Source organism: Gambusia affinis, linkage group LG15 (genome assembly GCF_019740435.1).
Source record: "Gambusia affinis linkage group LG15, SWU_Gaff_1.0, whole genome shotgun sequence".
In the NCBI taxonomy this organism is placed as follows: domain Eukaryota; kingdom Metazoa; phylum Chordata; class Actinopteri; order Cyprinodontiformes; family Poeciliidae; genus Gambusia; species Gambusia affinis.
In genome coordinates, this window is record NC_057882.1 from 12,926,143 (window position 1) to 12,940,030 (window position 13,888).

A 13,888-nucleotide genomic window follows, 5' to 3' on the forward strand; every position below is an offset into this window, starting at 1 on the left:
CTTTTTGTTTTTCTGTTGATTTTGTACATTTTTTCACCTATGGGAAATAAACAATCTTCATTTTTAAGGTTGTTTCATTTTTGTGAGACAGAATGACATAATAGTTAAGACAAAAACAAATTGCATAAATGTTAAACCGTATTTGCATTTGTATTAAAATAAATACATATTTGATGCTGCAATTCTGTCTTCCACATTTTGAACATATCATAAAACATGTCTACAAGGACGCAAAAATGGCTGAAGAAGAAACACAACAAGGTCATGGATTGCCACTGTAAGTGTTTGGACCAGAGTCCAACAGAAAATGTGTGCAGGGAGCTGAAGCTTTAAGACACCAAGCAGCGGCAAAGAGAAATAAAAGATTTAAAGCTAGTTTAATGAGGAGTGAGCTAAATTCCCTCCTGAGATGTGTGTAAACTCGGTGAGCAGCAACAGAAAAAGTCTTCCTGCAACACTTATCAAAAAAAAACAACAACAATCCACAAGTATTAAAATCTGTTTTCCTGGAGATTTGACACTTTTTTGATTAACAAATGGTAGATCTTTAACATTTATTTACAATTAATTCCGGATTCTGTCTCACAACAATAAAATAAAACTGTCAAACTTACTAAATTAGTTGACAACTTTTGCCAAAAATGTTTCTTTATTGAAACAAAAACGTAAGAAAAAAACTTTGAACTGTCAAAATAAAATGTCTGTTAAAAACACGCCACATTAATGCTACTTGCCATAAATGTATACCTCTATCCTTGCATAGTAAAGGATCTCTTAAGAGTTCGCTGTGGATCGCTTAAGCTTTTCTCTCTATGTTTATATGATAGCTTGACTACTTATGTGGCACTTATTGACACAGGAGTGTCCTTTACAAGCCACATTTGATTAGATGTTCTCTGCTGAAAGCCCTGGATCTTCTTCAAGATGACTATGAATTTAAATGACTACTAATATGGGTGCTTTGTGAGCAATCGACAAATTAAAATGTCTCCTTTTTGCTGTTTGCTAGCCTTTCTATAGTTCTGCAGGAGCTATTTTTAAATCCATGTCACATTTTAATTATTTTACGTTTGAAATGGATAGCTAAGAAGCGGTGGTAGATATTGCGTTTGCACATTATTAACTGCTATGATCTGATACAACCCTCTCTGTTCTGTGAGGTCCAGCAACATGTGCAGCATTCTTCAAATCAGCAGCCTCCTTTAAGTGGTCCTTCACTGCTTCTTTCGCCTGATTGCTTTGGTATGAGTCAGTCACTTGATGACTGCGAGCCCCTCTTCAGAAGTCCTTTTTAAGCTAAAAATGTCATTTCTTTTCTCGCCCCGCCAAATAAAATGATCACTTACTTGCTTTGCAGAGTTTACTATGAAAGTCCGCTGTTCTCTCAACTGAGCTAATCTACTGCACTTGGGGCAAAAACAGTCAGAATTCACATGATTTGGTTTTCAAATGCAGATAGGACAAAGCTATCCTATCTGCATAGCAGATGGTTTTCCAATCGTTTTCTAAAGAGCCCAAAGCAATGATGCTATCTATCCACACTGGTTTCCTGCAGGCGATTGTTCATAATTCCCAAGGCCCCCACCCCTCCAGAAAACCCGTTCTGGTGCCCGTAGCTCTGCCGTGGCCCTTGGTGAGCAGTTTCACTCAACTGCTTTTGCAGCAATGCCAGAGATACCTTATTGGACACCATGAACTCGTTGACAGAGATCATCTCTCCAGACAGACGACGGCCCAGGTGCACTTCAGCGCCTGGACCAGCGTCTGTCTCGCTGTCACACACACTTTCCACAGAGCCGTCCGTGTAGCATTGCCTTCCCATGGGGCACTGGGCGGAGGCAGGCTGCACAGCGTTGCGTTTCACTCGCTTGAGTCTGAGGCGTGCCGCTGGACCCCTCTGGCTTTGCTTCTTACCTCGAAGGCAGGGGCAGGAACAGAGCTTGCGTTGCCCAGAGCAGGCCAGCTTCCCCAGGATCCAGTTGAGCGTTTGCTTGATAATGATAGAAATGACATTGAAGAGCGAGTAGATACAGCACACTCCCATCAGGATGAAAAGGCAGTTTCCGAGCCGGTAGGCCCCTTGGGATTCATAGCGCTCCCTCTGACTGCTCACCAGGTCCCCAAAGCCGATGGTGCTGAATGCCACAAAGCAGAAATAGAGGGAGTCGACGTAGCTCCAGTTCTCCATGGTGCTGTACAGGGTGGAGGCGCTGCAGGCAATCACAACAGACGCCAGTCCCAGAATTAGCATCACGTAATAGACTGATGGTTTCCAGCCTTCTAGGCTGTCCTCTTCACCGGATGACTCCTCTCTGCTCGAAGCCACACCCGCTCCTCCGCACCTCAACCGCCGCTCATGACACCAGCGCATGATGTATGCCAGCATGGTGATGATCCTTTCGAGGAAGAGGTTGAAGAAGAGGATGGTGGCTGCACAACCAATGAGGCCGTAGAAGATGAGGAATATCTTTCCGGCGATGGTTGCCGGTGTGGTCATGCCAAAACCTGGTAAGGTCCAAAAAAAAAACTGAGTGAAGTTTTTTAATCAAACAAAATTGCTGTAAACAATTTTGCAGCAAAAGCTTTTGCTTGTGCTGTGATCACTTCATAAAAATGCTTCCAGAGGTCATCAAAGGTCAACCAGCACCCTCCACCACATTTACAAAATCAGACAAAATAGGGTATCAATCGACTGTGCTACTAAAATTTTAATTGTCACAAACGTGACACAAGCAATCTATATCAATTTTGTTTGGTTATGTTTATCTCTGTTGACCTCTAGAAAGTTTTTATTATTCTAATCTTTTTACTGCACAAACCAGCACAAATGTAGTACAGTAGACTGATATCAGACCCTGTTCAATGACCTCATTAAAAGTCACTTTTATTTACAAATTGTTTTGCTACACAAAAGTTTAACACCAATTTGGTTAGATCTGAAGAAAACCCCAGCACCCTCTTCAAACATTACTCAGTTAAAGTCAGCGGCGGCAGTATCTTTACAATTATTGCCTCAATTACTGAAGATTTAAGACAACTTAAAGTGCATAAAAGTGAGTCATTACCAATAGTAGAGACCACAGTGCCCACGAAGTAAAAAGCTCCAGAAAAGTCCCAGCGTGGCCTCAACGCATCCACTCTGATCCCTGCTCCGTTCGCCTGCTCGTACTGCCGCAGCAGGGTGTGCAGGGCGCCCAGGTTGACCCTGTACCGCCTCGTGAAGTTCTCCAGCTGCTGCTTCCAGAGAAGCCGGGCGCGGATCTCAAATGGGTGCTCCAAAGCCGAGAAGATAGCCGCTCCGCACAGCAAGTAGAGGAGGATGAGGCCGGCCAGCAAGCAGAAACGAGCGTTGTCTTCGTTCAGGGGAGCCCGGGAGCAGCAGCAGCAGCAGCAGCCACCTGCAGCCCTCCTCTGAGCCATGAGCACAGCCGATGCACAGAGACGCCACTGCAGAAGCATGCACCTCCACCCCTCCGCCAGGTCCCCACAAGTCAAACACGGTTTACTTGCATTTTTTGCAAAGAAAGCCAATTGAAAAGGATAAATGCGCCGAGGGCTGCTTTGACTATTTCATCGTGGAAAATCTGGAACAACGCACAAAAAGATGCAGATCAATCAGTAGCTGTTGCAAGTGTAAACCTTTTAGATGATTTAGATTAATCTTCGCCATGTCTCAACAAATCAAAGTGAAAACATGACTAACTTTGACTGAATTAGAACCTCGTAAGGACTGTAAGAGTGGAAAATTAACACTTGAAGAAAAGGAACCGTTACAAAATCATAACATTTTACATGCAAGCCAAAGGTCATTAAACAAACAAAATATAAAACTTGTCTTTATTCTACCTGGATGTTGAGAGTCCGCTCCCCAGAGCACAGCTGGTTAGTGTGCGCTTCTTCCATGTGTGAGCTGAACAATGACAAGAAGCCTCTTGAGTTTTGGGGTGTGTGTTTGCGTGTGTGTGTGTGTGTCTGTCTGATGTTTCATCTGTCATACAGTGACATCATCATCTCCTATAAAAACCATCTTCTTTTGACACCGCCCTGAGTGATATAGTTCTCTCTTCATTGTTAAAGTGTTTCTCTTGATTTTACACATTTACAACGTCCCAGATTGGCCAAACTGGGCTAAAAAAAACTTCACTCATATAACTGTTGATTAAGACACTTGATTGTGCCGGCTATCCAGACACAAATGGCTTTCTTCTAATTAAACAGGATTAATTAAAACTATTAAAAGCGAAACCATTGTGTGGTTTGGCAGATCACTGTAATGACGTTAGAGTGTTGGAAACATTGTTTTCCGCCTCTGGTTTTAGGATCATGATGCAGCTTGCAGACCCACTAAGTGGCTTTTTGTTGTTCTGCAGACTGTGTGGGAGGATGGACTGAGCATGAGCATTAGGTTTTCTGTTTGTTCATCCCTTTAATCTTGTCTGGTGCTGCAGGTAAGGTTATGGGTTCCCCTCCCCACCAGCCCACTGATGACAGCATTGGGCAGGTGTGGAAGACACACTGCCCATCTGCCTTAATATGAAGAAAGCCATTGGTCTTTGCCTTGTGCTATTTTTCAAGAAGTTACACAGCAAAAGAAAAAAAAAATACAATTATTATTTCCTTTGTGGGGATCTTTAACTGAGCAAACCAGCAAAGCAACATGCAGGTGTTTTGCACCCGTTCTTGCAAGTTTTGAAAATTGATCATAGTTTGTTTTAATAGTATGCATGCAGATTTTGACATGTTAGAACCTCCAACTGCAATGTAGTTTGTTGCCAGTTTAAATGAAGGATAAACACTTCCCCGTGTCTCTGAGATCCGTAGGACATTAGGGACAAACAGCATCATGGCGACTAACGAACACAGCAGATAAGTCAGAGAGAAATGTGGGGAAGATTAAAACAGACACCAAACAATGTCCCATTTCACAAAGCTCTGTTCTTCTTTCAAAAATTTGCATGGCAAAACTGCAACCCTACCCTGACATGGCCATTGGAGACCATCGGCCACGGAGAGCAGTAACCAGACATGCAGCCAAGAATCGGATGTTAGCTCTGAAGGAGCTGCAGAGGGGGACAAATCAAATTGATGGTACTTTTAGCTGCACCTCACAAATCTGGCCCTGTTTAAAAATTTCTAAGAAGAAAAAAATGAAAGCAAAACAAAAAAATACCATAAGAAGTCCTGTTTGCAGTATTCCACAAGTCACTAAGACTTGTGGAATGTACAAGTCTTCTACCAGCAAACATGGTAGAAGATGCTTGAGTTGGATTCAAGTTGACCATTGTGACCTATGTAAATATTGGCTTGTGTTGTTGGGACACTGAAAATATTGATGCCTTCCAATGTTGAGTATGCCTCGTGTTATTGTGGTGATTGACCTGATTCCTCAGGTATTTCTATCAATAAATGTTTGTGTCGGTAAAACAACTCTCCACTCAGAGAAGTTCTATTTGTAGGTTATAATTGGGGAAGTCTGTGTTTCCTGAAATAGCCTGCGGGTCAAAGGAAGACAGTGGGAGGTGTGTGGGGAGGTCAGACATCTGCTGCAGAGGCTGCAGACTGTGTTTGGTCCTGTTTCATTGGTAGTTTGAGTAGGTGTGGTTATCGCAAACACTAGATTAGGTGAAACATCAAAGATGATTTCAACATTTTTGCAGGTGTCTTTCAATAGAACAATCCCCACAAAAATAATTTTCTGCTGCAGAAATACAGGATATTACAAATGCTTGTCATCATTTCTACAGAATTTGGAGGAACTGTTAAAGCAGACTGTTTTTACTTTGAATGGCATTACATTCAAATGAGGACTGTATTTTTTTACAAAGTTGAGTCCAGAAACAGAAAACATCTTGTTTTAAATGTTACGCTTGTATCTCAAGTTTTTGTTTCTGTGCTCAGATTTAATGCAATAAAGCACACATATTCTCCTTCTCTCCGCACTCTTACAATAAAATGTGTTCTGTTAGGCTCTGAATATAGTATTCTTTTTTATATTTGGGTAGTTCCTTTCTCGAGAAAAAGGAAGTAAATCAATTTATTTCAATATAAAACTTACAAAACTAAAACTTACAGTAAGTAATGTACATGTATTTTAGGACAAAGTTAAAGGAATGCCATTGACAATTTATGCAATTTACTGTATAATTATGATGACCTCCTAATAGCGCAAAAGGCTCAGCAGAGAATAACATAAAAACAACAAAGCTTGTGCACAAACAAGACATCTCATTTAAATAAACTATATGTTTTCTTCTGGTGCATTTATAATAAAAACAAGCTTGTTCTTTATTAGTTGAAGCTAATCACAGTGGATAGAGTGGACATACTTCTAGTTCTTCTTAACCGTCCTGTTGTCCTCGGGTCAAAATGACTCGCCACTGTGTTAAAACTCCCCAAAGATCCACTAAATGTTATTTTAGGACAATAGGAGGGTTAAAATTAACTAAGTGTAAGTACAAAGTATAGTTTATATTTTTTATTTTAAATAGTTGCTCAAATAAATGTGATTGAGTAAAATACAATTAGTATTCACTCTGTGTTCCTGTTTCTGACTCATGTCTCCTTATCAAGTGGTCTTGTTTTGGCAATGTCTCTCCGGTGCCTCTAGGTGTCAGTATTGCGCTTGGTGAACGACAAATCTCGGGAAGCAGAGGTAGATCAGCACTGACGAAGAAGAATTTAACGGTTCCCGGTTGTTGAACCGCTCTGGTGTCCGCTGTGGTTTACCAATGGATTACAACTTGTTTGGGACCTGAGAGCAATCCCAATTTACTGCCTTCAGGTTTCATTGAGCTCTGTAAGCGAGTTCCTCTCGACGGTTTCCCAACAGCTATGCTTTGACAGCTTGACACGGTCAGGATTATCACTGCAACTCAAGGTACTGTTAACCTACAATTGTTTGTTTGCTGTGTTTTCACTCCGAACACGGTTTCGCGACCCAAATGCGTCTCTTTTCAAGCTAAATGTATTGCAAATTTAAACAATTAGCCCTAACTATTTAGTGATGTCTGTGCTAGCTACACTTAGCTAACGTTGGTCAGTTAATTTGACTGCAGCGGACGCGGTAACAGTCGCTAGCTGACCGCTGGTCTGAAGATGAAAACATTTGCATCTCAGCAGCTTATTATCAGCTTTCCAAAGCCTCTGTTAAAACAAAGTTATTGTCTTTGTCAGGCTTTATATGTTTCAAGTTCACTTAGTTTAATACTGCGATTAAGAATATGTTTACAGACTCGCTGTGACCAGAGAAAGTGAAGTGAAGCGCAATAATCCTAACAGGACTATACGCCACATTGATGATGTAGTTAATAACTTACTCCCTAAAATCATCCCTTCCGATGTTAAATGAGTACCTTACGTCTTATGCATATTTTTTTATATTTTTACAGGATAAATGAAAATGTCAAGTCTTAGACATCGATTCTGCTCACTACTGCCCCGTGTGGCGTTTTTGATTAAAACAGAATAAAAAACTGGTAAATTTTGTAGATTGATAAATAGAGAAAATTATTGCCTAGTAATATTAGCTTAATGGATATACACAGTACAAAACCCCCCTATATCAAATGTTGTTTTTGTTTGGGTTTTTGTACAGTAAAATACAAATCAGAATTTTACCATATGGAAAAACTTGACTGTGATTGCAACCTATAACAGAGCATGTCTGATAAGATGTACACAATTTGATCAATTTGCCAACTTTTAGCAAGTATAATTAACCTTTAAACTTTATAGTACAGTACGGGGGGGGGGGGGTTAACTAACATGTTGTGCCTGTTGTATATACATTTTACAGATGTTTTTTTGGAAAGTAAAGTACATATTTTAATTGTGATCAGGCTCATTGTCGTGCTCTAAATACTCTTTGAAGCTCCTTTTGTGTAAACTGTAACACAGCTGGCAGATAAAGTAACCAATTCCTGTTCTATTTTATCAATTACTATTAATTTGTATTTTTTGATTAAAGACAATTTTGCATTATTCTCTCCAGTGCAGGTCTAGAGAGATGGAAGACGGCTCTGAGTTGATGGAGGACATCGTGTTTCGAGGAGTGGAGTTTTCTGTGAAGATCGAACTGGATAAGAATTTGCTGACTGTGGAAATCTCTGACTCTGTGACAGCAGATCAGTGGCGGGGGGAGTTTGATCCTGTGTGTAAGTGGTTTATTTAAATAACACATGTCCCACATGACACAGATTGTGCTTGTGTTTATATTGATTTCATTTTTTCTTATTTTTTTTGTTAGACATTGAAGATCTCACTCGCAAAACTGGCAACTTCAAACAGTTTCCTATTTTCTGCAGCATGTTGGAATCTGCTGTGAGGAAGGTGCAGTGCTGTATTTTTTTTAGATGTCCTAACTGTTTAGAGTTTGAGTAGTAATAGTAGTAATGGAAGGTTTGCTTGGGGCGATGCTGGCCGATGAGGAGGGTCGTTCACTGGAGTTCAGTGTTTCCAGTTGAGTGAGAAATGTTCTGCCCTCTCGAGCAGAACATTTCTCACAGACAGAGATTTGTTAGCTGCTTCAAACAAACAAAAAAATTAACACACTGACAATAGTAGAAGAAAAGCACTCGAATCCCACCAGATGAACAAATCCAGTTCAACTTACTCAACGTATAAAACAATTTTTGCAAAATGAACAACGGCGTCCACAGACACATATCTGCTACTTGCCTATATTGTTGCCTGATGTCGCAAATTCACATCAAACAACCACTCAGACTAATGCTGTTCAACACACACAGAGGGATGTATTGGAGACACTTAATTACCTTCTTACATATTAAGTTATGCTTATTTTAGCTACTAAGGACTTGCATTTAATTTTGTTGAATTTGACATATTTAAATTAGAATTTGAGACTTCATTTGGAATTTTTTGAAAATCAAAATAAAATTAGTTATTTCTGACTACATGGAGTTAAACATGTGTTCATGCTTGTAACAGGAAATGATCCAGCAGTGTTTGAGGTGTGTGCTTATCAGATGATGAAAGGAAACAGGCTCCATCTAACTACAGTTTCTCTTTCCAGACAAGTGATTCTGTCACCCTTGACCTCCTGACCTATGCTGACCTGGAGCTGCTGCGTAACAGAAAAGCGGGAGTGGTCAGTCGTCCTCGTGGCCACCAGCAGCAGTCAGCTCTCACCACCAAGCGATACCTCATCCTCATTTACACAGTGGAGTTTGACAGGTTTGGATCTCCGTATGGAATGTTGTTCTGTCCTCCCTTGGACCTAGATTTCATTTTTGAATCGTTGCATTTAATTCTGTTGTATTTGTAGGATACACTACCCTTTGCCGTTGCCGTATGTGGGAAAGCCTGACCCAGCTAGCCTGCAGAAGGAGATCCGAGCCCTCAGGGCTGAGATCAGTGCGCTCACCTCCCATGGAGGCGGCAAATCTACAGATCTGGAAATGCACCGTCTCCGACAAGAGTAGGTCGCTTTAATCTCTCTGTTGAATTCAGGAGTCTAAAGATGTGTTGAGCTATTTTGGTTTTTCATCTTGCTTATCTCTTTTTTTTTGTTGTAATTTAAAAAAAAAACATTTCTATTCTCCTCCTTCTTCTCTATTCTGTAATACTTCCTTTTGTCACATTAACACCCCAAAAAATGCATTAGAGTTTTGGTGACAAGTTAAAGTGAATATTTATTCAACACACTTTATGATGTGAGGATTTGAATATTTGGTTGGTCAGCAAGAGCATTCTGTTCCAACCCGATCGGGGGGGGGAAAAAACCATCAGCTGATACTGACTGTTGCTGGTTTTCAGCCAGATTTATTGTAATTATACAGCAGGTTTAATGCTGTAATTGAAAACAGCACAATTTTTAAGAAGGAGAATGTTTATGTAAAAGTACAGCAAGTAAATGGGTTTCTGTGAGTACTTAGGGTTTTGAACCGGTAACGTGACTAGGTAGCTTAATGAACTAAAATCAGAGATAATTGTTGTGTTTTGGAGTTCTAATCGGTCAGAACAAATTAGAACGACCCCCCCCACCCCCTACAGTAACAGTAGTGTTATTTTTTTTGACACTACTGTTTTCCCTGAAGGCTTGCTGCAGTGAAAGAAGAAAAGGAAGCCATGGCCAGGACTCTGGAGAGACTGCAAATGAGTGGGAGTAGCTCTGAACTGGGCAGAGGAGACTGGAGGGTCAAAGAGGTGGTGCGGACGCTGGAGGAGCAGCTCATCAAGGAGAGGGCCAAAAATCAACGCTCCACCAGCAAAAGGTGCCAAGAACAGCGACTCCTAATGGAGCAGGTGAAAGTTCACTGGGTAACATCGCTGATGTTTACTTTGTTTCTCTGCTGGTTTTAACCTCCCTCCTTCGTTTTCTAGTTGGAGGAGTTGAGAGCTTCAGAGTGCGCGCTCCGCGTTCGGGTCAAGAGCCTCACCAATGAGCTGGCGTTCCTTCGGCGAGGGTTAGACAATCTAAGCGTGTACTATATCTTTACTTTCCTTCTCTTTCATTCATTCATTCGCTTTCATTGTGGACGGAGCACTCGGCGTGTGAGGACTCACTGAGTGTTCGCGTTCTGCAGCAGAGTGACGCCTGTTTCGGGTCGCATCAGCTCTCGAGTTGACGGGGAGGTCTATCGGTCGCTGTCGCGTGAGAGGAGTACTGGGTACGGAGGGGTCAGGGCTCGCTCCGGGTCCAGAGAGCGGCTGGAGGACAGAAGACTGCGGACAGGGGAGAGGGAAAGAAGGTCGGATTCGTCGGGATCACGTCCTCACATGCTGAGGCCGTCGCCTTCACCCACCAGTACGTACTGCTAATTTTTTATGGTGATGGAAAACGTTGTTTTAAGTTAATGCTGCGTTCAAGTTACCTGAGAAGTGGGAACTCAGAGCTGGGTTTGACGTCAGACCTGAAGAAACAGCGTTTTAGTTAAGGAGTAGGAATTTAAAATGGCGACGCCTATAAAAAATGGATTCCGATAGCTCTTATAAACTTAAATTTTAGTTTTACTTTCCAAAAGCAAACACTGCTTATATTTTTTGCAGTTTATTGTTGCAGCCATTACATGCAACATTGATTTTTAAACGGACGTTTGCTGATGCAAAGTCCGCCTTACAAGCCTTAACCTGGGGTAGTTGGAGTTGCTGCCAGGCTCCGAGGACGAAGGACGTTCCAGTTGATTTTTCTGACTGGGAAGTCTGAATTTCCCAGTTTCAAGTACAACTGGAACGCAGCATTAATGCAACAAGACGCACACTCAACACACTGGTGCCAGTTTTCCATAGTTAAATCAGCAAAATGACCAAGGACTACTTAGCCTGAGAAAAAGCGACACTCAACAATTAAACTACTCCATTTTTTGTTTTCACGCAAGCAAATATATAATGTGAATGTCTTTATAAATTATTTTTCAGTCATTAATGATCCCCACTCTCTTGTACTGTCACCGTGTGTCGCGCAGGGTCTCGGGTTCCTCGCTTTGACCCCACTGCCTACATCCAGGACAGGCAGCGCAGGCAGAGAGAGGCAGAACTCCAAAAGTCGGTTCCTATACATTTTACATTTTATTGGCTCTGTATTTGTTGCAGCAGGTGAATTTATTAACACCTTTTAATTTACTTTTTTTAATTGCCAGACAGCGGAAGGTGCGGCGGGAAATCCTAAATTCCCCGATGCTCCCGGAGCGGGGCCGCTCCCGGTCCAGGGAGGCTTATCCTCAGGCTGTCCGGGCCGGAAGCAGAGGAAGGAGCCTGTCACTGGAGCGTAGAGGCAGCAGGAACTCCTCTGACAGCTCATTAGCAGACATGGATGAAAGGGCCAAAACACGTTTCAGGTACTGGGACTGCACTGGAAATGAGTCTTCAGAAAAGTGTCTGAGCTATTTTAATCCTTAATTCTTTTTACAGGGGACGAAAACAGACATACAATGGACCTAATATGGTGAGTAATTAACTTGATAGTGAGTGGGTAAATGTAGACTATATTTGATAAAAAAAAAAAAAAAAAATTGAATTAAATGAAGTTACAAAATCATCAGAGCTATAAAAACAGTACTTCTGATTAATCCATTTGTGCCTTTTTTTCCCCTTTTGCATGTAAAATTAATGGTTTCTTGTTTCTATTTTCTGTTTCAGTCTCGAGGCCTTTTAACCAGAAAGCCATTAAGTAGCACTCCAACCCACAGAATAAAAGACAAAGGTAAATTCATTAATTCTTTTTTCTTCTTCTTCTTTTTAAAGGGGCAGTGTTATGTAAAATTTACTTCTTTTTTGGTGGGTTTTATGTCATGTTATAATGTTATTTCCTCTTGGAAAACACACCTGGAGCTGCTTTGATTCTTTCATGCATGTTTGAGAAATAATTTAATTTCCCATGGCATGTGCAAAACACTCTGCCCCTTCAGCATTAGTTAGCAAAATCCTGGTGGAACTGCTCATCATTTGAGCTCCTAACAGCTACTTCTCAGTGAAACTGATAAAAACAAGACAAAAGGCTTAGCCAGAGTTTCTTAAAGAGACAGAGGCCCAATTTCAAGGTGTTAAATTAGGAAGTAAAAGTCTTATATTTGATATATAAAGTTTAGCACAATGTGGCCGGAAAACACTTAATAAAGTCTTAGTTGATGCTATTTGTGTAGTAATCATTCGATGTCCAAACCACAGAGAGCTCCATAGACACTGGGGCTGAGCTGTCAGAGATTGATGCAAGGCTGCAGGCACTTCAGGAATACATGCAGGACCTGGACACAGGACACTAGACGGCTGCGGGAGCCGCGTGTGAGCCAGGCTGTCGGAGGAACACATCCTGGACCAAACAGGACCAGCTGGTTGTGTTCTAGCGAGAGACTGTAGCTCCCTCTGGAGGCTGATCACCATTACTGCAGGTATCTACAACCATCACTGTGAAGGTCACTGGACTGTTTTTATGTCTTTTTTTTTATGTCTTAAATTCTTAAATAATTTAAATATGACTGATTCTATGTGGAAATTGTTGGTCGTTTTAAAGTCGGTCAAACTTGTGCATGTTTGCAGGAGTTTTGGTTGATGTTTTATTTTGAGGTTGTTTTTTTTTTTAACTATTATGATATATTAAAATTGCAACGTTAGGTGTCCTTTTGTGTTTACAATTCTTCATCCGTCCTCAGTACAGAATAGAGAAGATAAATGGGTCATATGTCTCTCATCACAGTGTGCCGTCATAATATGTACATTTCTACAAATTATCTCTGGAGATGAACCTGACTAAATCTGTTGTATTGTTTTTATTGTCATGTTGAACATGGTCTTTTGTCTTTCTCTCCAATGCATGCTGGGATAGATTCCAGGAGCAATGTCAAATGCAAGGCAGATTTGCATGCTGCCAAATTTTAACAGGTATGCTACCTGTTAAAAATGTGATTCCTGCCAAAACTACGTTTTTCACAAGTTTTTTAAAATTTTGTTTTCTTCTGTTTGAGTCTGAAGGTTTCCAGTGTATTTTACCACCATAACTGATCCACATGTGCATTAATATTGAAGTTTTACTTGCTTTAATCCCATTTCAATAAACCCAAACCTTGTGTGGGAAAGTAACCTGATCTGACTTAATGCTGTTTACAAACTGTAAAATGGCCAAATTTTTTTTAACCAAATTGTGTGCAAACTGACTGTTACTTTTATTCTTTTTTTTTTTTTCTATTTGCCTTTTGTACGTCCTAAAGATTATAAAAAATACAACTTTTGAGAAAAAATGTTTCTATTTTGTATCGGTGGTCTTTATTTCTGTCAGGAATAAGTGAAGATAGTCAAAGACTGTGTTAGTGGGATTTTTGGCATCTTGGGGTTTAAATTAAAAAGCAGATCAGCAGACTGAAAATTTAAATACAGATGCTGCAATCAGGTATCATTGCAAAAGTACAAAAGTTTATTTTGTAAGAAAAGTTTT

At 40.8% G+C, this 13,888-nt stretch overlaps 2 protein-coding genes across 8 annotated transcripts; one reads left to right on the plus strand and one right to left on the minus strand.

The window, feature by feature from the left end:
• Positions 1-647: 647 nt before the first annotated feature.
• kcnk12l (potassium channel, subfamily K, member 12 like) lies at positions 648-4,082 on the minus strand. The gene is made up of 2 exons (XM_044140325.1): positions 3,066-4,082; positions 648-2,505 (listed from the first exon to the last, which is right to left on the minus strand). The coding sequence occupies exons 1-2, from the start codon at positions 3,457-3,459 to the stop codon at positions 1,529-1,531; spliced, it is 1,371 nt and encodes a 456-aa protein (XP_043996260.1). The 5' UTR covers positions 3,460-4,082; the 3' UTR covers positions 648-1,528.
• On the plus strand, positions 2,371-13,831 carry ccdc61 (coiled-coil domain containing 61). Of its 7 annotated transcripts, XR_006372908.1 has the most exons (14): positions 6,644-6,877; positions 7,991-8,153; positions 8,246-8,328; positions 9,035-9,195; positions 9,287-9,439; positions 10,059-10,266; positions 10,345-10,445; positions 10,548-10,768; positions 11,427-11,505; positions 11,601-11,798; positions 11,872-11,905; positions 12,100-12,163; positions 12,628-12,848; positions 13,283-13,831. XR_006372908.1 is itself a non-coding variant. In XM_044140319.1 (13 exons), exons 2-13 carry the CDS (start codon positions 8,006-8,008, stop codon positions 12,720-12,722), a joined length of 1,545 nt encoding a protein of 514 aa, XP_043996254.1. In that variant the 5' UTR covers positions 2,371-2,508; positions 7,991-8,005; the 3' UTR covers positions 12,723-13,831. The 7 variants fall into 7 exon arrangements, 6 of the variants coding, with proteins under 6 accessions (XP_043996254.1, XP_043996253.1, XP_043996258.1 ...); XM_044140319.1 differs by lacking the exon at positions 6,644-6,877 and adding an exon at positions 2,371-2,508 and having other exon boundaries at positions 12,628-13,831; XM_044140318.1 differs by having other exon boundaries at positions 12,628-13,831.
• The last annotated feature ends 57 nt before the right edge of the window (positions 13,832-13,888 follow it).